Raw genomic sequence first — 25,751 nt, forward strand, 5'->3', positions numbered from 1 at the left:
TTGCATTAAATGCAAACTAGAGTTATCTAACTTCGTTAATTAAGTAGGTTGGATGGTTGAGTACCATTGTATCAAGTCTCAATGCAACACCTCAAGTAGTTGCTGAGATATTAACCTATGTGTGCTTGCACGCAAAACCTTAACCAGAATTTCTAAGTCAAATAATAAAGGCCTATTATTGGTATTAAATGCAAACTAAAGTTATCTAACTTGGTTAATTAAGTAGGTTGGATGGTTGAGTACCATTGTATAAAGTCTCAATGCAATACCTCAAGTAGTTGCTGAGATATTAACCTATGTGTGCTTGAACGCAAAACCTTAACCAAGGGGTGACGCCGACGCCGACGCTTGGGTGAGTAGTATAGCTCTCTTATTCTTCGAATAGTCGAGCTAAAAATCATACATGACATGGTTATAAGGCTAAATAACCCGAACTTTTCTATAAACAAACTGGAAGTGTTTATGTATATAACGTCATTATGATTAAAGATGATATACGTACTTTTTATCTCATGGCCACGACTTACTGTTCAGTTCCCATGACTTAAGAGTTAAATAGTTATGTCTTATTCACGGCCACATCAAAACCAAGTCGTCGCCACGAGATATTGAAGTCGTGGGAACAAGATAGTAAGTCGTGGCAACGACACAGTGAGTTGTTGGAATGAGTTAATAAGTCGTTACCACGAAATAAAATAAAACAAAAAAATCACACCTTCCACCTCTATGCCACTATATGTGGATTTTTGCTTAAAGGGGTTGTCTCACGTATGATAAAATAGCGAAAAAAAGAAGAAAATTGTCGAAAACTGAAAACTGGCATCGATGTGTACAATGCATTGAACCTTACTAACTGATGTACCACATCGTTTACAATTTATTTAAGTTTAGCAGTTATTTCGTATTTTTCCATTAAAAAGATTACTGGGTATGTCTACCAGGTATAATTCATTCCTTGTGCGTGATTGGCTTGTCGATGTTATCACGTGATATTACCGAGGTAGGTGTATAGCTTAATTATGTCACACGAATAGAATAAGCCCTTGTAGCGCAGTGATTAGACGCTGGACTACAATTTTGGCGACGCGGGTTCGAACCCGGTCTTCGACACATTTTTTTTTTTTACATTTTGGTACTTTTATTTACAATTATGATATCAAAGCGTAACACATTCTATTAGATAATTTTCCTGTGATTCGTTAAAGAAAAAAAACTTTTTTGGTGCCAATCTGTGACACAGTCCCTTTAAAGATGCACTATTACTTCCAGATAAGATTTAACACATTTAATACAATTGTTTTAATATGCCCAAATTGATGAATAAATGTCGAAAACAATGGTTCTTATGAAGGATAACGAGATTAGTTTAAAAGAAATGCGCAGAAAACACGTTTTTTCCACCTTTTAGCATTCACCACACATTTAATATTTTTGCGTTTTCAGCTATTAAATACACAGTTATAATATTGTACATAGTAATTAATATTTTCCACATATGCACTATTTAGTAAGCAGTTGAGGGTGTATCACTCAAAAGTTATGTTTGTTTTACTCGTGTATGTATTGATTTTGAATAAGAGTGCCACTTTAAACAATGGCATTGTAAAATATGATTTAATAGTGGTGTCAAAAAGTAGAACAAAGTGATAAGGCCAAAAAAGTTATTTCCAAACAAATTGGGTAGGAAGGTGGGCATAACTGTTATCTATTTTCTTTGTTTCCACTTTCATACAATGTGTGTATACCACGTGATACTTTCTTTTACAACACCATTTTAAATGAAACAAAGGGCAGTCTATGCCGCTTAAAGAGCCCCGCATTTGGTGTATTACCAAAAATTGATAAAGTCATTAGTTTCATCAAACACTTCGACAAACCTGTTTCCAAAATAATGTTTTGACAGTGCTCCGTCAGACGGCCGTATTGTAAAAAGGTTTGTCGAAGTGTTTAAAGAAACTAAACTCTCAATCAAACTCTGGTAAAAAAACGAAGGAAGGGCTCCGTAAGCTGCGTAGACTGCGCTTTGTTTAATTTAAAATGGTGAAGAAAAAGTGAAGTAATCCTTGTTTTAAGTATTTTTCAAATCAAAATATTGCCTTCCGACGTAGCATTTATGACGCAATTTATCACGTGGTATACACACTTTCATAGAATAGATCGGGTAGGTAGGCAAACAATTTTTATTATATTTTTTTGAGAACCGGTTTTCTTTACCAAACCGACCTATATCACGGTATATCACTATTGTAGAAAGAAATAAAGATCAAATGGTCAAGTTTTAAGATGTTCATTCAAATTAATGCATTTTTTAAAAGAAAATATGATAAAAAAACTCACACTTGGTAAAAAAGTGTTTGGTGACTGGTCGGGAGGAAAACATAGGGTCGGTCGAGTTAGTGAAAACAAACATTTTAACGCCTATTAAGCGTACCCTTATACTGATAGGTAAACAATATATCGTTAATAGCAGAAAGGTAATTTAGAGCATATTTGTCAATGAATGACGCGGAATAAACTACAAAGCCTTTAAATCGATCAATGATTACAATCACTGTACAAATGTACGACATTTTTTGCAATAAATAAGCTTTGAAGTTTTGATTTGACTTTTAACTGTAAAACTATTAGCAAATCACGATAATTGCTTTGATTTTTGAGCTGTTAAAATTGATTTTAAATATTTAACTTACTTAGATTTAAGTGATCAAAAACTAAAAAAAAGTATTTGGATTTAAAAAAAAAAATGCTTTGATATCAACCTTTGGCATATACATGACTGCTCACATTTCCAGTAATCAATTCCGTTTTTACACCAGAAACTGGATGTAATCTTAGCTCTTGAAGACATCAATATATTGATGGATTTGTTTAATGAATGATATTGGAGGTTGATTGTTTACATTTACCTTGAAAACATTTAGTAGGAACTTAAAGATACGGAAAACGATTTATTTTTAATACAAAAACACTGCTATTAAATAATTTTCTTCCGCTCGTGATGTACAAAACTGCATTCTAAGAAGCACCGTTGAATTGTTGATTGTGATTACATGGATTACCAGGCATAATAAATTAATGCAAGGAAACTAACATGTTTATCGGCAAAGGTGAAACAGAAAATAGGAAATTATCGTGAGAACTGATTTTGTTAGGAAGGATAACCATTGAATGGACGCTGTATTTTCAAGCTCGAAAGAGAATGGTCAGGAAGTGGCGGCTAAATTGAGGGTGGCTACGGGAAAGGCAGCGATTTAAAAAGGGATGGCAGTCCGTCCGTGCGTTCAGGGAGACATAGGTGAATTCTTTTTAACGCTTTTTGACTATTATAAACAATTCATACCTTTACGCATCCGCGATATAACTTGAGCTTGTTAATTTAAACTTTTCATATTATCAAATTAATGTCATTTACCTTAAAATCGCAAAACAAAATATATAATGCGAGATAACGATAATTCGACATAACCGGAATATAAAACACGTATCACTAAACCAAAATGATCGAAAAATGTTCGTCATAACCGGAACAGCGAGATACCAGAGTTCGACATAACGAGTTTCGACTGTAGTTTGTCTGTTCTCTTACTGATAATGTACAATGTGCACGTTTGTCTAGTTTAAACTTATTTTTTTTGGCAACGTTTGCGAAACAAGGTATAAGAACATTATTTTAATCACTCTCGCTCACACGACTTTAATTACTCGAGCGTACGGTATTTTGCATCGCCGGATACCCCGATACACACTACGCTATGCTTCGTTGTGTATGAAGTGTAACGGGAGAAAGTACCCGGTGGTTGCCGACGATGGGTCTTTCGTTGTGGTGAAATCTTGAGTACCCGGAGAAACCCCACTTGTCGAGCTTGGTGGCCACGACCTACATGATCTCGTTTAATATACTCGCTTTTTTGCTTTGTGGGTCACGAAAAGGTCATTTTCTTAAAATATACTGCTACTCGTAAAACACTGGAGGATAATTTGCTTGCATATAAATCAACTTGTTTAAATAACTCGAAATCATTATGCACCGGTCAATTGTAGCCACGCACCACCCTCCCCCCAGGTCCGGGGGTATACCGGAGAAATGGGCCGTGTTTTTACCTTCAAGGTGGCCACGCAGTGCCGGGTGAATGCGGTGGTTTTGTCTTCGCGCCACAACTAGCGGAGGATGGGCCTTACCTAGAGTCCCTGCGGTGCGGGGGCATTTGGCGTGGATTTTACCAGCAGTTTGTCCCTGCAGGACGGGGATTTTACCCGGGGTTGGCTGGGCCGAAAGTGAAAGTCCCCGGATCTGGGGGGGGGGGGGGGGGGGCGGTGCATTATTTGAGATCCGGCTACAACATTTAGGATAAAGATAACGACTCTCAGAGTACTTATCTCATTTATTATTTAGTCATATTCATAACTATCTGGGACCAAATCCTACTCACAAGCTGTTCAAGACCACGATCATCCATAATGTATACATATTCATATTTATTAAGATCAAGGGTATCCACTAGCATCCATTATTCATGCTTATTCATATTTCCACTAATTACAGCAAATACTACATTATTACTATCAATTAGTAATGCTTCTTGTTTGTCGGTCTTCTGTTCGCAAAAGGGCTTCCTATTGCTTGAATTATATTCTATGCCCAGATTTGGATTTGAAGACCAATCAGGCACGTAGCTGCCTTTACGCGAATGTGCGGCTGAATCCACATGAATCTGACAAAAAAAAGACGGCATCCAAATTGCAGTATGCATTCTTCTAATTGCAAACTGTCCATTTTCCAGTACTAAATTAAGCAGATCAGAACGCCCAGAATGAACCAGATTGCACCATGGTTTTTAAAATTTTCGAGGGGGGCATGCCCCCGGACCCCACCCTAGCACAATTATGTATCCACATGAATAAAGGGCTAGCTACGCCCCTGCCAATAGTCATTAATATAATATACATAGTCATTTTTGAAGCGCTTAGTTTGCCTCACTGGCACCGGATTATACTTACTGTCTATAATGTGAGTATACAATTATAGTAACAGTACAAAGTGGATATTTAAGTATACTATTTTTCAATAAATTTGCACGTTTTGGGCATCGTCATTTTTAGTTTGGAATAATACCTTTTTTTATTATTTTAATAAACAAACTAATTTCAATTTGAAAATCCGGTGCCGAAATGAATGCTTTGCTTTACAGAGATTAAAGTTTTCTGTTTGTACTATTTTGTATTTTGTGCTGATAATGATGAGCTGTGTATCCTTAAGTTGAAGTTGCACTCTCACAGATTGACCGTTTTGACAACTTTTTTTGCCTTGGAATGAACCATTTTCCGCGTGAATGCCTGGAAACCAGTCATACTAGACTGGTGACAAGATAACAGATCACAGTTAATCATATGTACGTTCGAAAATTGATGTTTATGGATAAAATGCAATTTTCGGCAGTTTCCCAAACAACAGAGATCTATTTTATTGTGAGTTATCTTATTTGACTGAAATGAAGGCAATACTACCAAAATTAGCTGATTCTGAGATAAACAACTAAAAAAATTGTGATAGTGTCGCTTCAAGTAATTCTGTTTTGTTCTGTACAAAACTGTTGTGTACTTCCTGGTGATATGACCGGAACAATCATTATTATTGAATTAGTTTTAAAAGACCTAACTTGATATTGTTACGTTCACTACAGAACTTTAACATAAACGAAAAAAATGTATAAAGCTATAGATTAAGTTTATATGTTAAGGGGATCATGAAGCAACGCATTAAGAAGAAAGAAACAAACACTTTTTAAAAGCAAATTAGAGAGCTGGTGTCAATTGACCATTAAAATTGGTTTTAATTTAAATATCAGATACGGAATTTAGTACATGTATGTGGATTTTGGATTTCTTGTGGCCAAATATGTTATGGTAGAGAGCAAGAATATTTAAAACAACTTCCAAACATTATATTACAAACAGGTTTTTGTGCTTTTAAATATAACTAAATAAGAAAATTACACGTCTTATTTCAGTTCAAATTAAGAACAACAATACAAACAGCTATAACCTTACGTACAATAATGTATTTTTGGTAACTGATTTTACAAAGAAGTAATCAGAAACCACTGGGCCGATTGAAGTAATCAGAAACCACTGGGCCAATTGAAGTAATCAGAAACCACTGGGCCAATTGAAGTAATCAGAAACCACTGGGCCGATTGAAGTAATCAGAAACCACTGGGCCAATTGAAGTAATCAGAAACCACTGGGCCAATTGAAGTAATCAGAAACCACTGGGCCGATTGAAGTAATCAGAAACCACTGGGCCGATTGTTCAGAACTGTTCAGTTAAAGTAAACAACCTGATTAACGAGATCGTTGTTAATTTTTGAACTTGAATTATTAGATGTTGTGTTTTCTACTTAAATAAAACAAGTTTATTTGAAATCATTTTCTCAACTCTTATTAGAAACATTCCAGATTTCAAGCATATCCAAATAACTTTTGGAGCACAAGTACAGTCAAATCTCGCTATGTCGAAGTCGTGGACATCGGGAAATGGTTGGAGATAAAGAACATTCGATATAACCGATATACAAAACATGTTTCACTAAACCAAAAATGATCGAAAAAAGTTTGCTATAACCAGAAAATCGAGATACAGAGACTGTATATGAAAGTTAACAACGATGGCGTTAACAACCTTGTTAACTTTAACGAGGTTTTGAACAATCGGCTCAGCTATTAACAATGGCTTGATAAATGACTAGCTTGTTTGTGGATCGGATGCCTTAATTTAATTTGGAACAAAAGTTTCAAACACTCGTTTTTACAAATGAATGACATCGAAAATAACAAGACTAAGTACGTCATTATCAGGCATTCCATTTCATTGATAAATGGCGAGTAACATCTATAAACCCACTGGATATCACTCGGTGTGAATCGATAGAAAAGAGTTACGCTGTTGTCAAAACTTTTACACTACCTCCCGCGTAAGAGCTATCATTTGAAAAGCGGGGAACTGTTAATCATTTTCTGTGATTTTGAAATGTCAAGAAATATCCGTCATACAATGATCTAAATGGAGTTCTGCTTCGTCAGCCTTTTCACGTTCATTTGACCCCAGCTCTATTTTTTATGATCATCATATTTGGATTGTCATTGAATACTAGCATCCACAATAAAAAGCATCGCATATAATTATTTGAGTTTTTCAAGCATAAACGAGCGCTGTAATTGCTAATAGCTAATTCGTGATATAAAATAACTTGTGAATGGTATATTTTCTTTCTGTTAAATTCGTTAAAGAAGTTAAAGCTGCATTCTCACAGATTGAACGTTTTGACAATTTTTTTTTTATTTTTTTTTGTCTTGGAACGAGCCAAGTTTTGCGAAAATCCATGGAAACCAGTGATATAAGACTGCTGACAAAAATATATCGCAGATTTTTGTAATTAAGTTAAAAAAAAAATGTTTTATGCATTTTTAAGCCATAAAACATTAATTTTCGAACGGAAATATGCAAATCTGCGCTCTGATCTTTTGTCAGCAATCTTTTATCATTAGTTTACAGATATTTACGCAAAATTTGCTCTTTCCAAGAGAAAAAAAAGTTGTAAAAACGGTATATCTGTGAGAGTGCAGCTTAAACTGTTTTGTTTTTATCAAGACAATAGATCAAATGTTTTTAAAAGCTATCGCTTTTGCCTAGGACATGAGTGTATTAACTTGATACAAGGATGTAATACATAACTTACCTAAGCGTGGTATATAAGAATGACCTTGTATGTATTCAAGTCATCTTACAATTGTTAAAACAGTTGAACGAGAAGCTTGCTTATATTATTGAGATTGTAACAATATTGGACATAATAGGAGTGTTCAGCTTCAGGTGCAGATGTGCGGTTATTAGCGCCTATGGCTGTGAACGGAATATCAGGAAAAATAGAAGGTAATATTTGTCTTTATATACCTGTTTTATGGATATTTTTTTTGAAAATATAAATAGTATTCATTTTAATGATGTGTATATATTTATGTGTATACATGCACATAACTTCAAAAGGTCAGGCCAACTCGAGAATTCTTACACATAGATAATGTATTTTAACGTCTTTAAAATTTGATAGTTTATTAATAGTCTCATCAATACAACATATATACATCACATAATTAATATACCTTAAAACATGCATTGTCACTCAGTGTGTGAGTTAGAAGAGTGCATACTTAAGAAATGGGTGTAAAAAAAAATCGAGTATCACCCCGGTCAGACCGTATATGTAAGAGATTCAGCCTATTAATACGGCGAATCTAATGCAGCAGTCAATTGTAACCACGCCCCCTTCCCCCCACCCAGGCCCGGGAGTATACCGGGGATAGCCAGGGAAATGGGCCGTGTTTTTACCTTCCAGGTGGCCCCGCAGTGCCGGGTGAATGCGGTAGTTTTGTCTTCGCGTCAAAAATAGCGGAGAAAAGGCCTTACCTAAGGTCCCTGAGGTGTGGGGGCATTTGACGGAGATTTTACCAGCAGTTTGTTCCCGCAGGGCGGGGATTTTACCCGGGCTTGGCTGGACCAAAAGTTAAAGTCCCCACTATTCCCCGGACTTGGGGGCCGTGGTTATAATTGACTGGTGCACAACGTCGGTCTATATGAAAATTATACGTCGAATTATTTGAAAAATACTGTCATCCCATTGGTTAAAAAGATTTAAACCATTATAGGTACATACTATAAGACGTGTCAAACATTTTCAAAAGAATAAACATCGTTCGTTGGTGATATGGTTAATCGTAGTTAATAGTTGAATTTTGCTATTGTATTTGAAATTTAAAACACTCTCCGTTTGGCACTTAATATCTTGTTTTACGACTGTTCGACTGTGCTAAACGCTTTTATTTCATGTGTTAAAAAATAAGGTAAGCCATCATTCATTACGGTGCAAAGATGTGTCAGTGCATTTCAGATATTAACATCGATATTATCTCTTTAATGTTGTGCACGTTATGCCTCATGAGTCTGCGACCTTCTGGCTTATTATAGATAAAACTTAAAACTATTTTTATTAATAATTATATAAATTTTGCATAACTCCATAATGAATCTACTAGTATATATATAATATATTAAAGGGAGGTGGTAAACAAAATTTGACTGTAATTGGTGCTGATCGTTAAAACCCAAATCAAAATACACGCATATTAAGGAAAGACTATGCGAGGACTTATTCACCAACGTTTATAGAATCTAGTCGTTGGTAAAAAGTATAAGTATATTCCATGGGCACTTGTGAACGTATAAGAACTGACTTTCAACAAATCTTACATTTTAGATATATTTACCGATATATTGAAATCTCTGAACAAGTCCCTTTAAACGATAGTGTGCAAACTTGTAATGAATCCGTCCTCATTTACATTTGGAATAAAAAATGCAAGTTTAATATGCACATGAAGTATTTGCGCTACACGATGTACAAATGAGCTAGTCGTTTCATCCAGCAAATGGAAATAATGTTTAACATGGACGCTTGGGCAATCATAACGAACAGTTATGTTTATGTTTATATCAGATATTCAAAGCATTCTGCACACATGAATAGATTAGTCGTCTGTGCAATTTTTTTTCCATCACCTGTTACAAATTGTGTACGTAGTTTAGACCAATGTAGTTATGCAATATATTGGTGAATTAATGATTTGATTAACAAATCCCAGGGGCGGATCCATGATTTGACGTAAGAGGGGCGATACATAGGGGCGTAACCTTTTGGCCTGCATCCCTCCTTCACGGAACCGAAGGGGGGATTGGCATACTCCACCAATATATTTTTAACAATTTCTTTTTTCTCATATATTGATTTTTAAAGAAAATTTGAAGGGGGTGCTAGAGGCACCCCCACCCCCGATCCGCTAGTGATTTAAGTGTGGGAAATACCCCTAAACGGGTCTGGTCAGTCAGAGTGTCAATTGTGGAATTTTGTTAACGTATCAAAGGTTATAGAAACCTTACCATATAATTTTATATAGGTACCATTAATTTGCCGGACGGCATATTAACACAAACGCGGTCTAGTTACGCCCCTGCTGCATTACAGAATATATTTACATAAACACGGTCTAGTTACGCCCCTGCTGCATCACAAAATATATTTACACAAACACGGTCATTACACAATATATTAACACAAACGCTGCATTACAGAATATATTTACATAATTACGGTCTAGTTACGCCCCGGCTGCATTACAGAATATATTTACACAAACACGGTCTAGTTACGCCCCTTCTGCATTACATAATATATTTTCACAAACACGGTCTAGTAACGCCCCTGCTGCATAACAGAATATATTTACACAAACACGGTCTAGTTACGCCCCTGCTGCATTACAGAATATATTTACATAAACACGGTCTAGTTACGCCCCTGCTGCATTACAGAATATATTTACACAAACACGGTCTTGTTACGCCCCTGCTGCATTACAGAATATATTTATATTTACAGATGCCACAAATCACCTGGATGTGCTCAACTTGAAGTATGTGGTACGAGACTGGGTGGGGCCGTGGTGGAAGGGCGCCTGCTTCCGGAAGTTACGTCATAAATGCATCATCAATGATGTCACGTTGCGACTCAAGTCAGGGGAAATTACTGGCATTCTCGGAAACTCAGGTATGACCGGATGAATGGAAAACAACATATTGTCAAATGATACCTTTTGTAGGATTTGGTGGTAAAAGAGCGCGTAATATCATTGAGAGAGTCTAATTTCCGGCCCACGAATAATTGAATTTTAAATGCTCAAGTGGTCCCATATTATTTTGGTATCATTTCAAACAGTTTTGTGTGAATAACAGGAAAATGTAATTCAAATCTTTACCGAAATCTCGGGCGAATAGCTGACTGTACGCAAATACGCAGTTACGTAATGAAATTTTGACAGGTCGAAGTTTTTGTCATACCAAAAATCCCGAATTTAAAATATAGGGGTGAAGGGGTTAATATGCTGTCCGGCATCGATCTGTGTAATTCCAAATATGCCCTAGCTACTCGCCTGAATATTATACCAAGTTTGTTTGGCCCTCAACGATTGTAAAATGTGTCATATACGTCCGATTTCAGCTGCCATAAAGGGTAAATATACACCATGTAATCACTTAATGCAAGAAGTACTTTCGTATCTATATTTCTTACCTATTTCTTTTACGTGCTCGGTGTAAAGCACCGATACACGGGGTACAACTTTCCTGGGTTAAACCAGTACTGAGTACACCACTTTTCCAAGCACTACCCTTTAAATGCCGAGCGCCAGGCAAGGGAGCTACTTGTACCAATTTTTAAAGTCTTTTGGTATGACGCGGCCAGGGATCGAATCCACGACCTCCCGCTCCGTAAGCGGACGCTTAACCACTAGGCCACGGAGACGGTTACGTAAGCAAATACCTTAGAAAAGATACCAAAAAAGTATGAAGTCATCTTGGGTGGTATTCAATATGCATCTTAAGTCACACTTATTGTCATGCTTCAGGAACTTCATTCCCTATATAGGTTCGTTATTTATATCACGCGATCCGATACGCTACATCGTTCTTAGATCCAAATACATGTAAGACCAATATTGAATACCAGCACAGGCATCAACATTTACCATTAAGGTTAATGGAGTTAACAGAGAATTATCTTATTTACGGGCAGAATTCCCTAGGCTATCTAAAAAAGAGGCATTCGATTGCCTTAACAGAAATATGTAATTCATAGCCTTTCCAGAAAATGTAAATGCATTCTTGTTAGTTTGAGCAACAGTTACGTAGCTAGCATAATTAGCTTCGTAAAAAATAATATCTGCAGAATATCATCGGGGTTTAAACCACGAAGCATTAAGTCATACACATTTTCATTACATCCATATATCTAAGGCCAACTAGAAATGATGTTTAGTGTGTCATGCACCGCCGCTTTCGAAGCCAGTTTCTCATGACGTTTAATCGGTTTTTAATAATTAACACGCTTTAGTGAAAAAAATATTAAAAAAGGACAAATATAATTCAAATACACACTCCTTCCTTAGAAACTATAGATTATATTTGCTTAAACCTTACATACTGCTTGATGAATATATAAAATAATTAGTCTATACCTGGTTTAGCATTTTCCTGCGTCCTTTGTACAATTGGCTTGGTGTTTCGTTCTAGGGTCTGGAAAGACGTCCCTGCTAGACGTCATAACATGCCGTGCTTCCGGCAAAGTGACTGGAGACGTCATTTACAATGGTACACGATGCACAAATGACGTCATTCAGAATCACGCCACCTACGTGATGCAAGCTGACCGTTTCCTGCCAAATCTTACCGTCCGAGAAACGTTAATATACAGCGCCAAACTCAGGCTGCCAGGATGCTCGACGTCAGAAGAAATAGAAAAGAGGGTAAATTTATTATACGTAATTATATGATTTTGGGCTCGAGGCGGTTTGTCAAATTCAATCAGATATTTCAGCACCATCAAGCGAAAAATATCTATTCAACTATTGTAAAAATTCACAGTGCAATGCAAAAATGATATCAGAACATAAACATAGATAACATAGATAATTATGTTTTTACTATTTAAGGTCACTGACGTGGTATTGGCAATGGGTCTAAAAGACGTCGCAGACACACGCATTGGCGGAAGTATCATACGAGGTATTTCCGGCGGTGAACGGCGGCGTGTTACCATAGCGATACAACTCCTTAAAAACCCAGGTTCTTTCTTCTTTTTCGTCGTTGTTTTTGCTGTTGTTGTTGTTAATATCTTCTTCTTCTTCATCAGTTGTAATCGTAATTATTTTCTCTAAAATAATACCCATGAACGATTGGCTTATCGACTTTAAATATGACTGAAAAATACTATACTATGTAACTTATTTTTTGGGTCAAACATTTGTTTTATTTTAGATATCATACTTCTAGACGAACCGACATCCGGCCTCGATAGCTATACCGCCCGCCATCTTGTTTCCAACCTGCGAGATCTCGCGAGACGCGGGAATATAGTCATGCTTTCTCTCCATCAACCGAGTTCGGACATTTATTCGCTGCTGGACAGAATAGGAATTATGTCAAAGGGAGAATTCGTTTATTTCGGCTGTGCGAAAGGGATGGTGCAATATTTTACAGAAGTAGGGTACCCATGTGATAAATATACAAACCCGCTGGATAGATATGGTGAGTTGTGTGGTGGTCATACAAGGTAGCACTGTTTTCACAGTCATTTGATAGGAACGAACTCCTGCTTTGGTGTCATATGACCTGAAATACATTTACTGACATGTGTAGGTTAAATGTCACTAAATGTTGTTCAGGTCATCATTCGGAGCTCCTCTGCCATTTTTATCAACGATAAAAATAGCCGAGGGGTTCCGAATGTTCAGGTCATATGCCACCAAAGCATTAGTTCATTCCATTTAAATGACTGTGGTAGTCCTGGGCCTGTAGTCATTAAACGTTTATCGTACATCAGATTTAAGATTATGTGACCATGTAGTCATGTCGACTTGCTAGTTATAACACGAAATGTCGCAATGGTTACGTCGGCGTATCTAGTTAATTAGTGGACAAGTCGACAGCACTTTAAAACTGCATAATCACGTCATCAGTGTATGCTATTTGCGCTTTTATGTAAATGATATACTCTTATCAAAGCTGCACTCTCACAGATTGACCGTTTTAACAACTTTTATTTCAAAGTTTTGTCTTTGAATAAGCCAATCGTTTCGTAAATGTTTGGAAACCAGTGATATTATACTGATGACGACAACAAAGAACAGATCGCAGTTTGTTCTTGTTTATGATTGAAGATTGATGTTTTATGCCGATAAACTCCTCATTGTTTCTAATACATAAAACATCAATTTTCGACCCTAAAAATTAAATAAAAATGCGATCTTATTTTTTGTCAGCAGTCTTATATCACTGGTTTCCAGACAAAAACGAAACATTACGCTCATTCCAAGACAAAACAAAATAAAAAATAAGTTGTCAAAACGCTCAATCTGTGAGAGTGCACCTTTAAATGGCCTAATTTTAGAAAGTATTTTGAAACATCGACGATATAGGAATATATGTCGTAGATGCAAACAGTAACCTCAGAGTAAATGGCGATGATGGCAAATTCAAATACTGTGAAATAAATGCAATACCATGTCTTCAGTTTCAATGATTAAATCGAGAACTAGTATTTAACAAGTAATAGATACTAATAGCTATTGTGGTATTTACCGAGTTTTATGTGTACATTAAGGATAACCTAGGTTTGTGACTAAATGGGATTTGCCCGTAAAGAGTGTTAATAAAAGATGGGTTAATCGATGTTGGACCATCGGTACGTATGAAATAAAAAAAATAGAGCAAAACAGGCTAGCAAGTCGAGTAAATCCATTGCACTAGCGGCTTAAGACGGGGGCGCATCCGGCGCACACACCCTCTAAAATAGTTAAAAGTTTACTTTTTTATAACCTGGAATGCAATATTTCTAAATATTTCCTGGGGACGACTTTATGCCCCAATCAACCCGTTAAAACCATGAATTGTTCTTTTTTTGGGGAACCGAGTGTACGTTCTATGTCCCCTCTAAAGGAAAATACTGGATCCGCCCCTGCATTGCTAACAAAAAGATGGGTTAATCGATGTTTGTCAATCGATTCATCTGCCAAAGGGCACTGTTGGATTAACTACTCGAGGAAAACGGTGGAGCAAGTCGAGTTAATCCATTGCTGATATAAGATGGGTTAATCGATTTTGGACCATCGATACACCTGCCAAAGAGATTTATCGCGTTAGCTACACGAGTCAACCGGGCGAGCAAGTCGAGTCCATTGCGTTAGCTACACGAGTCAACCAGGCGAGCAAGTCGAGTCCATTGCGTTAGCTACACGAGTCAAACGGGCGAGCAAGTCGAGTCCATTGCGTTATCTTCACGAGTCAACCGGGCGAGCAAGTCGAGTCCATTGCGTTAGCTACACGAGTCAAACGGCCGAGCAAGTCGAGTCCATTGCGTTAGCTACACGAGTCAACCGGGCGAGCAAGTCGAGTCCATTGCGTTAGCTTCACGAGTCAACCAGGCGAGCAAGTCGAGTCCATTGCGTTAGCTACACGAGTCAACCGGGCGAGCAAGTCGAGTCCATTGCGTTAGCTACACGAGTCAAACGGGCGAGCAAGTCGTTTAAATCTGTTACTGATATAAGATGGGTTAAAAGATTAAGGACAGTCGATACATCTGCCAAAGAGCACTGCCAGGTTAGCTACTGGAGTAAAACGGGTTATTAAAACTAACGTTGTAAGAAATGGTCGTAAACCTCACAAAGGGCACGCCGGGACACCACACCATACATTCCATACTTCTGGAGACCTCCCCATGGGGTTTTACTAAAATACGCAGTGTATTTTGAAATCATGAAAATGATCGTTGCAACCCGATACTAGCGAAATGTTAGCAATGCCAAAGGCACCAATTGTGTCGAACATTACCATACTTTTCTCACACCTCAGATAAGTAGATCCAAAAATTTAACCATGCTAGAAAATTTGACCACGGGGAAATGTAAAATAAGTACCCGTATGGAACTCCTTTTTAATGGTCATCACATTGTAATTACCTCCCTTGTTGAAGAATGTCGTCTGTAGCATATTAGAAACCTTGTTTGTGGCAATATTTAGAATGCTTTTTAATTATTTCTCGCTTCAAATGTCACCATAACATTTTTTTCACGCACCTTTCAAGAAATTATGCTTCACTCTTCTCAGAACTATTTAAAGACCGATTTGACTATTAACATAATCTGAATCACTGCGCGCATATCCATGACAACCACGAGTTATCACATATACATATGCATTTATTTTCACCACGCACAAAAGAGTTCCAGCAAAAATACATTTTTACTTCATTTTGTTAAACTGAGGTGGGAGAAAAAGCATCTACCATAGCCCCCCGTGTAAGAAAGGTTCATCACAAACCTCTCGGAGGGTGTTTTGCGGAAACGAGGTTTACCTACGCTCGGGTCGGGATGAACCTATCTTGCACTCTCGGCCATGGAAGATACTTATATTCTCCCACCTCAGATAAGAAGATCCAATAATTTAACCATGCTAGAAATTCTTTTCTTGCCCACGGGCGAAAACAAAATTCCCGTATGGAACTCCTTGGTCGCCACATTGTACTTTTACCTCCCTTGTTGAAAACTGTCGTCTGTAGCATCATGGAAACTTTGTCTTGTGGCAATATTTAGAACGCTAATTAATTATTTCTCGCTTCAAATGTCACCATAAAAAAGTTTGCACGTACCTTTCAAGAAATAATGCTTCACTCTCTTTAGAACTATTTAAGAACCGATTTGACTATTAACATAATCTGAATCACTGCGCGCATATCCATTACAACTACGAATTATCGCATATCCACGCAATTATTTTCAGTAAGCATAAAAGAGTTCCTGCAAAGAAACACAATTTTACTTAATTTTGTTTAATTGAGTTGGGAGATAAAGCATCTACCATAGCCCCCCGTGTAAGATAGGTTCATCCCGACCTTCGCGCAGGGTGTTTTTCGGTAAACCTCTTTTCCGCAAAACACCCTACGCTCGGGTCGAAATGAACCTATCTAACACTCTCGGCCATGGAAGATACTTATACTCCCTAATAAATTTATTTAAAAGATTCTAGTCGACGTTGAAAGTATCGGATGGTTGATCAAAGACTCGGACATTCAACTCGATATCGAAAACTCCCGAAGCTAACCGAGTCAAAGTCACAAATTTTGTCGAACATTGCCGAGTAAAAGTAACAATTAAAATTAACCTTAATTAACCATATTGCAGTTAAAGTTACAAACATAGACCAACTGGATAATAGGTGTCTGTGCAAGTTCGGTTGCTTCAGTCGTTCGTCTTACTATAAATAATCCGTATTTTTTCCGAATTCCTCCGAACATTACCGAGCCAATGAAATTCCATTTTAGTTGATGTGGCGAGTATGGACCGCCGAGACAAAGATTCAGAAATTCAGAGCCTTATTCGAGTGGAACGGTTGGTTAAAATATTGAAAACTTCTCGGCTACAGCTTGGGACATTCCGGAGGATCTCTGACGACTTCCGGCGAGGACCGCGTGCCGGATATAGGGAAGCGGTAGAGCGCCCGGGCTCCGCTCGGGTGTTAGTCACTGTTATTAGGTAAAACTAGCCATGATTTTCACTTAAATATATTTGTATATACTATTCTAATTTATTCTAACATACGGGTATTTATTTATATCTTATACCAAACCATTGTTATTAAAATTGTCATTGACAACATGATTCAAAACAGTCACGTGACACACACCTGCGTGATTGAAATTGAAATTGTACATTCTGGCTGAAGCGCTACACAGGGGCAGGGTTCGTTTTTATGACGACCCTCCATGACCACGCCCCTCCCCCTCCCCATTTGTTTTTTAGAAAAAACAAAACAAATCTGAGTCTTATTAATGTTAATAATGATGGGGGAAATGAAACTAGTGATAACTTTTTTTTTATAAACTTTGTATATTTTTTTATTTATCACTAGTAACATTTCCCCCATCAGCCTGGGATTTAAAAAAAAATCGAGGGAGGGACGTGGTCATAGGGTGGTGTTATAACAACGTACTCTGCCCCTGTGCATAAATTCAATAACGCGGTTTGTGGGGGGAGGAATTATTTCTTGTTTTATTCCAAGCTCTTTTTCATCCCACAGGCGGATGTATCGGAACCTATTCCGTGACCGTGCAGATTATATGCTGCGGTTCTTCTTCCTCCCGGCTTTCTGTATAATGATAATCGCATTCATGGGCCACATTGGTACGGAGCCGAGCAGCGTCCAGAACCGGATGGGGATGCTGTATTTGACATGCGCGTTCGCACCGTATGTGTCCATACTCAACGCTTCAGCCTTATGTGAGTAATATGGAATCATATATTAAGGTAAAACTGCGATAATTCGAGGACGCGAACCAGAACCTCAAGTTATCCGATGTTTCGAGTTATCCCGAGTTTCAGCATTGTGTGAGTTTGAGTTCATGTATATTTAAGCTGAAATAACTCGAGGACACCGGGACCCAGCCCAAAACCTCGAGTTATCCAATGCTTCGAGATATCCAAAGTATCCATTTGAGTCCTTTTTGAAATGCCTGAATTTCAAAGTTTGAAGTCAAAACACGTCTAATTGTATTATACCATATCTGTGTTATATTTGTTGTATATTTTTCTGTCTTTTTTAATAGTTGTCTTTGAAATATACTGTACAATACATTTTAAACAATGATTTCAGATGAGCCTTTACCAATTACTTATTTTAAAGCAGTCGTCTTAAATCATTGTTAAAAATTGTTTGTTTTTGACACTGAAATGTGCCTTATTTAGTATCAAATATTTGCCTTTGGTGTAACAAAAACTCACAATTTTTACCAATTTGATTAAGTTAATATATGGAATAGCAACCTATAATACCAATAATATCAATACCATGTCGCATGTAAAAAGAGCATTAGAACTGGGCAAAATTAGCGAAATTAAAGGCCTTCCGCAGTTTAAAAGTCGTTCAAAAGGACCAAATAACAAAATATAAAAACATATCTTTTTTTATCTAGTTTTCGGGTTCAATATTTAGCAAGCATAATACATATATCCATTGCAACATGTTTAGGTGTATGAGTTGAGCAAATTTTACAAAAGACTATTTTATCAGATTTTCAATGAAAAAGCATTTGCATTTCGAAATTCGATGATTGTCCAAGAAATAATAACATTCTTCTCGATATAAATTTGACTTCTTTCACAATGCTATGAAGTAAACTTTTTTATTGCAAAGGAGACAAAATCTTCCTAAATTAAATACTTAATTAATGCCTAGTGTTTTCCAACATTGTGAACTTTTCAACCTATGTTTTCTATAAATACAGTACTTAAAGCACGCGGTTTGCAGTAAATCGCGGACCACCGTGGTGCGAATTGTCTGCGGAGGATAAATATGCAACCCCACGCCGCGCGTCCCTCAACGATATTAAGAAATTCCTCTCAGATAAAGTCCTGCAATTCTTCGCGCCGCAACGTCATTGCAGACATTGCAAAAAACACACTGTCTGTTAGTTATCACAACAACTGAATATTCAGATGTTTCTTGATTTCACCCCATTTTATTGCTTTTTTTCCACTTCCTTACTTTCGATAAACATCAAGAATTATAAGGTGAACTAGTCAATTTTTTACAAACTTCAGAGAATTAATTTAAACAAATTTTCCTAAATTTAGTTCCTAGCATCCGAGACCAGTATTTCCGGGAGCGACGAGACGGGTTGTATGGCGCCCTGACCCTCCTGTTGGCTTATACCGTCCATGTATTACCGTGCCATGTCGTGTCTTCCGTCCTCTTCAGTGCCATTGTTTACTGGTAAGTGGATTGCAAGCGATCACATACGACGATCCATTCGGAACTCATCGGCCATTTCCCATTGAAAACAACCCCGGATGTACATCATTAGAAGTAGTTCGTAAAAAAATATATAATAGCATTTATTAATGGTGGTGTTTAACGTGTATTTATTATACCTAAGATTAACTTGATTGCCAGGGAAGTGTATTGTCGTATAATTAATAAAGATTCTCAAGAGTAAAGCCATAAAGTTAATCTGCTGTATTCAAATTACTACGCAATCTACTTGCAGCTTACACTGTAAACCGTCCATATACATCCGAGGTTGTTTTCGATTGAAAATGGCCGAAGTATTCCGAATGACGAAGCTCATTTCTATAAAACCACAACGAAGTATTTAATATAACAGAACAGATCGGACATTTTTTATTAAGACTTATACAACAATCATAAATAAGTATATGAACTGCACCAGGATCATCCTCAACACGGTTTAATTTGGCCTGTTCTATAGCCTGTCTCTAGTGGGGCGGTACGTACCCAGCAGGCACAACAACGTTGAAGCAACGTTGAAACAACGGTTATCCTTCAACGTTGAGAAAAGGTTGAACTATGGTTGTATTTGAAAGTTGTATTGCCGTTGTGATTTCAACGTTGAAACAACGTTGCGGTTTAAACGTTGAAACAACGTTGAAATGAGGTTGAAACAACGTAATAAATGATTACTGAGACTGAATGACGAAACTAAACTAAAAGGAGAACAGCAAATAACCCATAAAATTGCTCTTCTTGCTAATATCCCATCAACCGGTCTGGATAAAATTCCTCATTTAGCTTTAATTTGTGTTGAAGTCACACTTTGGGATGTAATGCAGTCATTATAGGGCAATGACAGGCCTTTATAAACTGAACCACAACAACAACAACAGCAACATCAACAACAACCATTCAAAATTAAAACGGTCAATCCACAAATTATATACGGGTGTCTTTCTCAGTTGAGGAGTTATAGTTTGACATTTTTGATATACAATGCACATGTAATAACTGTTATACCAATGCTTCCGATGTGACTCACAGGAGCACGGGGCTTCACCCAGGCCAACTCCAGTTCATCCGGTTTACCGCCGTGGTGTTCCTAAACTGTCTCTGGTCGGAGCTGCACACTGCAGCCTTCCATGGCATCTTCCTGTCCGCCAACTTGGCCCAGGCCGTCACTGGACTCTGTCTTTCAAGCTACTCTTTGGTGGCCACTGGATTTTTAAAGTAAGCTTTTTTTCAAGGTTTGTGAGACGCTTTGTAAGCTGTAAGGGGTTTAAGTTAGATGCATCGTCGGATTATACGTAACAGAACAGATACAGATACAGATTATCATGACTGACCCATCGACCGATGAATGGAGAGTAGCGGAATTGGGCGCACGTCGATGTCCGAAAAATATCGGAGTGATGATCGCCATACCCCCTCCCCCTCTCGCAATGGTATTTCCATGGGCATTTATAAGAACGATTTAGCTGTTTATACACGCCAGTCTAAAACTGTTTCAATAATAAACAAACTAACACAAACAAATACTTTGATAACATATTTTTTGCCAACAGTTAAAAGTATGCACGATGTGTGTATATATTTCTATTATACATGTACCTAAATAATTCAGTTCCCGTTGACCATATCATAGTGAAAACAGACACATTATCTATTGTTTCAGGGACTTGAACTCCCTTATGAAACCCTTGCAGTGGGTCAGCAAAGGTCTTATCCAAAAATACTCCGCCGAACTTCTGGCTGCTAACGAGTTCCATGGTCTGCGGTTTGACTGCCCTGAGATTCAACTTTCTAACGTTACTTCTAACTTAAACGTCACGTATAATGGATCAGGTAAGCCTATTTCTAAGTTAGGTATGACGTCACCATTGCGTCATATGTACTTCCGTTGTGTGGAAAGTTCTCAATAAAAAAATAATGTTTTTATGACTGATAGACATGTTTTCACATGCTCAATACACTGTAAATCAAAAATATCATTATTCCTGAAACTTTTATACCTTGAGTATCTATTATTGCTTGATTTATCATTTAGAATAGAGATTTAAGGCCAAAAAAAAATATGTCTGGTTCAGGAAACGTTGTCCCAAAAAATTAGGAGGGTAGGCATTTTTTCCATTTTTTTTTTTTTTTTTTTTTTTTTGGACGTATGTTGTCTATGTGTAGACGATGCACAGAGCAGTCAGATCACTTTGTAACTCCCAGCATGTGGTATTGTGATGTGTGCTTGTTTCAATGCAGTCATTTAACCACATAATAACAGAGCATTTCAACCCTGTATTATCTGTAAGGACCACAATGGAAATAAGGTTTTATTTTAACTCTTTTTTGTGTTATCCTTGACATAAATGTTATATATGTTTATACATGTTTAAATTTGTATTTGTCATGTTTAATATATGCAATTTTTATGTCGAATAAATCTATCTAATCTATCTAACCATGTATCATCTTTGTTTATTCACATTATTTTCCTTTTCTATGCTTGCTGTTTATGTACCCTATGCCTTTTAGTCACCCTCTGTACAATGCTAACCTGCACAAAGAGTTCACAAAAGAGATTCATGTACAACCTAGTATTTTATAAAAATTCCATTTTTTAAAGATTTCTGTCGACAATTTTGTTTAAAATATCTTGTAAAGATAAGTCACTTTAATACATCTCTTTTGTGAATTCTGTCATTGTAACAAATGCACATTGTGAGTGGTGTTGCACAAAATCATATAAGGCATTAGCTAGGCAACCTTAGTGCACTGAGGACCTAGGGGTCCAGGTTAGAAGAGCAACAAAAGTATTATCCAATACTTTGTGAGTTTAATATTATTAATTGACTGTATTATTAATCCCCAGCCTGTAAAATACAGGTATGACAGATCTGACTGGCTGAGTATTTATTTTAAATAAATCTGACCTCCTATGGCTTTATCAACTACCTGTACCTTTCTGGTATTAATTTTAAAAGACATCAAAAATACAAATATTAAATTCGATCTTTTTTTCAAAAGCAAAGGAAGGCACATTTCACCTGCCAAAACGTTCCGCCCGGGCCTAAACTAATTGCGGCTTCATATTTGGTGGCAAACAGTTTGGGGTTGGTTGGCCCATGGAGCTCCTCGAATACTTCCGAAGCTGTGCAACCATGCTGGACCGCTTTCATGACCTGCCGCTCTGCTCCATGTTCACATTTTTGGAGTTTTATGGCCATCAAAGTGGCTGGTGAACCCGCCATGGGCGCCGCCATTGTTGTGCGCTCTATTAACCCAAAGATCGATATAAACGCGCTCTATTAACCCAAAGAGCAATAACTACAGAAAAGAAAATTTTCAATACGCAGTATAGCGGTTTTCAGCCGCGATTTCGAAAAAAAAAAGTTTAGGGTCGGCGGGTTAAAAATAGGGTCGGTCGGGTTTCCTGAACCAGACATATTTTTTTTTTGGCCTAAGCATAAACTGCTGCCCTATAGTTGAAAGGTCATTTTGGAAGAACTGTTATGGCGGAATGTGCAATTTTTAGAGTTTGTTTTTCAAGTGGAGATATTTTTCTTAGGAATAACTTGACCCCACTTTTTTATTGGCTTAAAAGGTAATTCAAAGCTTGTACTTTAAGAATATATATGTTTATCTTAGTCTGCATTCGCTCGAAATGCCTTTAAATGTTGTCTAAAAATAATCATTTCACATTGAATTATAGAGGAAATGACAATGGTGGTGTGTAACCTAAGTTAAGCGTATACATATTAATTGTTTAGATTTTAAAACCTTGATTTTTAATCGTTAACTGTATTATCACGGTCTGTACTCAATTTACTTCGTAAACATATGATAATTATTAATTACACATATACCTGGCCAATTTCTTTAACATTTCAATCAAAACAGTTATATTCTCTAGGTCCGTATTACAGAAGCATCTTAACATATATCAACTTAGGTGTACAATTTGGAATTGTTGTATTTCTTGAAATAAAACAACGATTTCTTTAACATGGAGTATTCATTTTTAAAAACATACGTTTCCATATTTTAATTGCAGAATATAGACTTAACAGAACATTCTTAAAACCAGTGAAATTAAACAGTTTAAATTCTTTCATATCAATATGGTGTGGGCCCACTCCCGGATAGTGAAATATGGTCAACATATGGACCATCATGGTCAACGTCGTGGTGACTGAAAATTGGTTTCCGATCATTATATGAAAAACGCTTAGGCTTAGAGACCTCGAACTTGGTAGAGATCCGTCAAACATGACCAGTAAGTAACTATTGTCATGTCAGTTGGTCAAAGGTCAAGGTCCTGGTGACCTTAAGCTAAAATCCGATTTCGTCCAATAACTGAAGAATGCTTATCTCCACGTACCTCAAACTTGGTATCCTGATTTATCTTCTTCCTTTTATCAGTAGTCATGTTTCAAAAACATTCGCGACGTCTTTGATACTTTGCATCAAAATTAGTCTTGTACATTTCTGAAAAACTGTTTTATGAAACACACGTCATCTTTTACAGTGCTACAGCCATGCATGGAAAGCGGTGACATTTTTCTTGACAAGAACTTCCCAGGTAGTGCTGACGTCATCGCAAGAAACTTTTATGTCGTTATCGCTTTTTGTGTAGGTACTTTCTTTGCAGCTGTTGTGTGCTTGGAAATCAGGGGAAACAGAAACTTGCATTAGTTTTGTGTTCAGGAGTTAAATGCATCATGAATGTGTTTATGATTTGTTCCATCTATTCATTCATTTTCTATTTATTTATGATGGTGATATTTAATGTGCAACTTATGGTCATACATGAACGTTACTAAATCCATTCACTGTTATGGTCCGTTATTTATATCGAGCAATCCGATTAGCTACATCGCTCTTAAATCCAATTAAGATCAGTATTGACCCCAGGTCTTATGTTTCTACTTATGACATTGCGTCCAGCTCACATTGTTTTAAGGGACTGTTGTCAAAGTTCAAGGACATGTGATTGGATGTATTGTATAAAAGGGCCACCAAATATTTTTGGAAAAAAATCAAAATCTCATGCCGACATTATCATACATTATGATTATATGCACAGTAGAGCTAAATATTTGAAGAAAAGTAGTGATCTAAAAATCAAGTCCACTGCTGCTTCCTCAGGCATTCAGAAACGTGCTCAACTTCATAGTTTTATTTATTATATTTTTCACAGCAATTGCAATTTGTTTCGTTTTCATTTAAATCGTACAATAATAAATTGTGACATGCGTGCAGCATGCGTGTGTGTTTTGTTGTTTTGTTTGCAATGCAGTTTTTTATGAAGGTCATATAGTAAACAAATTAATAACTAATAAATATGTTTAAACAAGTTTTGTTAAATAGATGAATGAGTTATCTTTAACTAGTAAGTAAAGTTATAATTATTATAAACCAGCAATCTTAGAAAATCAAATATTTCGTGAGAATTTATTCGATGTATTTTGTGTTCATTTAGTATGCTTTGCATCTGATATCGTCATATGAAAATAATATTTGTCTAAAATATAACTTAATAAAACTTTATACACTACATTTATAGAGATGTTTTAATTTTACGATATTTAAATATTCATTTTTATTTTTACAATTTTACATTCCTATTTTCATTGCAATCCCAATTATATAGCTATTCCAGAATCTCTTTTATAGTACAGAAACATCTTTATTTTATATAAATAAATATTACGAACATTTAACAGTGTTTCTGTTTTTCCATGACTTATGTTTATACCATTTACTGTTTTAAGTGGTCAACTATATATTGTGTCCAATGAGAAGGTATTTCTCAAGTTTTCTAATACAATTATTCAGTCAGCTGTTGTTGTTAGTAATCAGGTGAGGCGATAGATATAAACAGTGGCTGCCCCAATAACTTGGTAGTTTACAAAATATAATATGGACCACTCAACATACTTGCAATCTCTAAGCATTACTAAAGTACTATATGGCTGTTGTAAAAAAATGCCCATACTTTCTTCACAGTTAAGTTACTTAATTCAGATTCTTTGGTGTCATCAAATATGTCTTAATAATTTTAAGAATATTGCTATAATTTATCATTGTTTAGATGCGTTAACTGGAGCAGACCCAACATAGGGAAAATGATCTATTGGTCATGACCAACCTGCATACCAAGTTTGAAGTTTCTTGGTCCATCTATTAAGTTCCTGGGTCCAAGCGTTCTACAGTAATTGAGCGGAAATGAAGTGTGACATACAGACTGACTGACAGACAGACAGGGCAAAAACAATATGTATCCCCATAAAAAGGGGGAGACAAAATATAA

General features: G+C 36.7%; 1 protein-coding gene across 3 annotated transcripts; it reads left to right on the plus strand.

Moving 5' to 3' along the window:
* Positions 1-2,621: 2,621 nt before the first annotated feature.
* Positions 2,622-25,156, plus strand: LOC128245604 (ATP-binding cassette sub-family G member 5-like). Of its 3 annotated transcripts, XM_052963809.1 has the most exons (12): positions 2,624-3,295; positions 7,865-7,930; positions 10,491-10,658; positions 12,179-12,411; positions 12,598-12,730; positions 12,923-13,192; positions 16,983-17,193; positions 17,738-17,937; positions 19,291-19,429; positions 20,492-20,677; positions 21,123-21,292; positions 23,967-25,156. In XM_052963809.1, exons 1-12 carry the CDS (start codon positions 3,262-3,264, stop codon positions 24,131-24,133), a joined length of 1,977 nt encoding a protein of 658 aa, XP_052819769.1. In that variant the 5' UTR covers positions 2,624-3,261; the 3' UTR covers positions 24,134-25,156. The 3 variants fall into 3 exon arrangements, with proteins under 3 accessions (XP_052819771.1, XP_052819769.1, XP_052819770.1); XM_052963811.1 differs by lacking the exon at positions 21,123-21,292 and having other exon boundaries at positions 2,622-3,295; positions 23,967-24,122; XM_052963810.1 differs by lacking the exon at positions 2,624-3,295 and having other exon boundaries at positions 7,753-7,930.
* The last annotated feature ends 595 nt before the right edge of the window (positions 25,157-25,751 follow it).

The sequence above is a fragment of the Mya arenaria genome, chromosome 9 (genome assembly GCF_026914265.1).
Source record: "Mya arenaria isolate MELC-2E11 chromosome 9, ASM2691426v1".
Lineage (NCBI taxonomy): Eukaryota > Metazoa > Mollusca > Bivalvia > Myida > Myidae > Mya > Mya arenaria.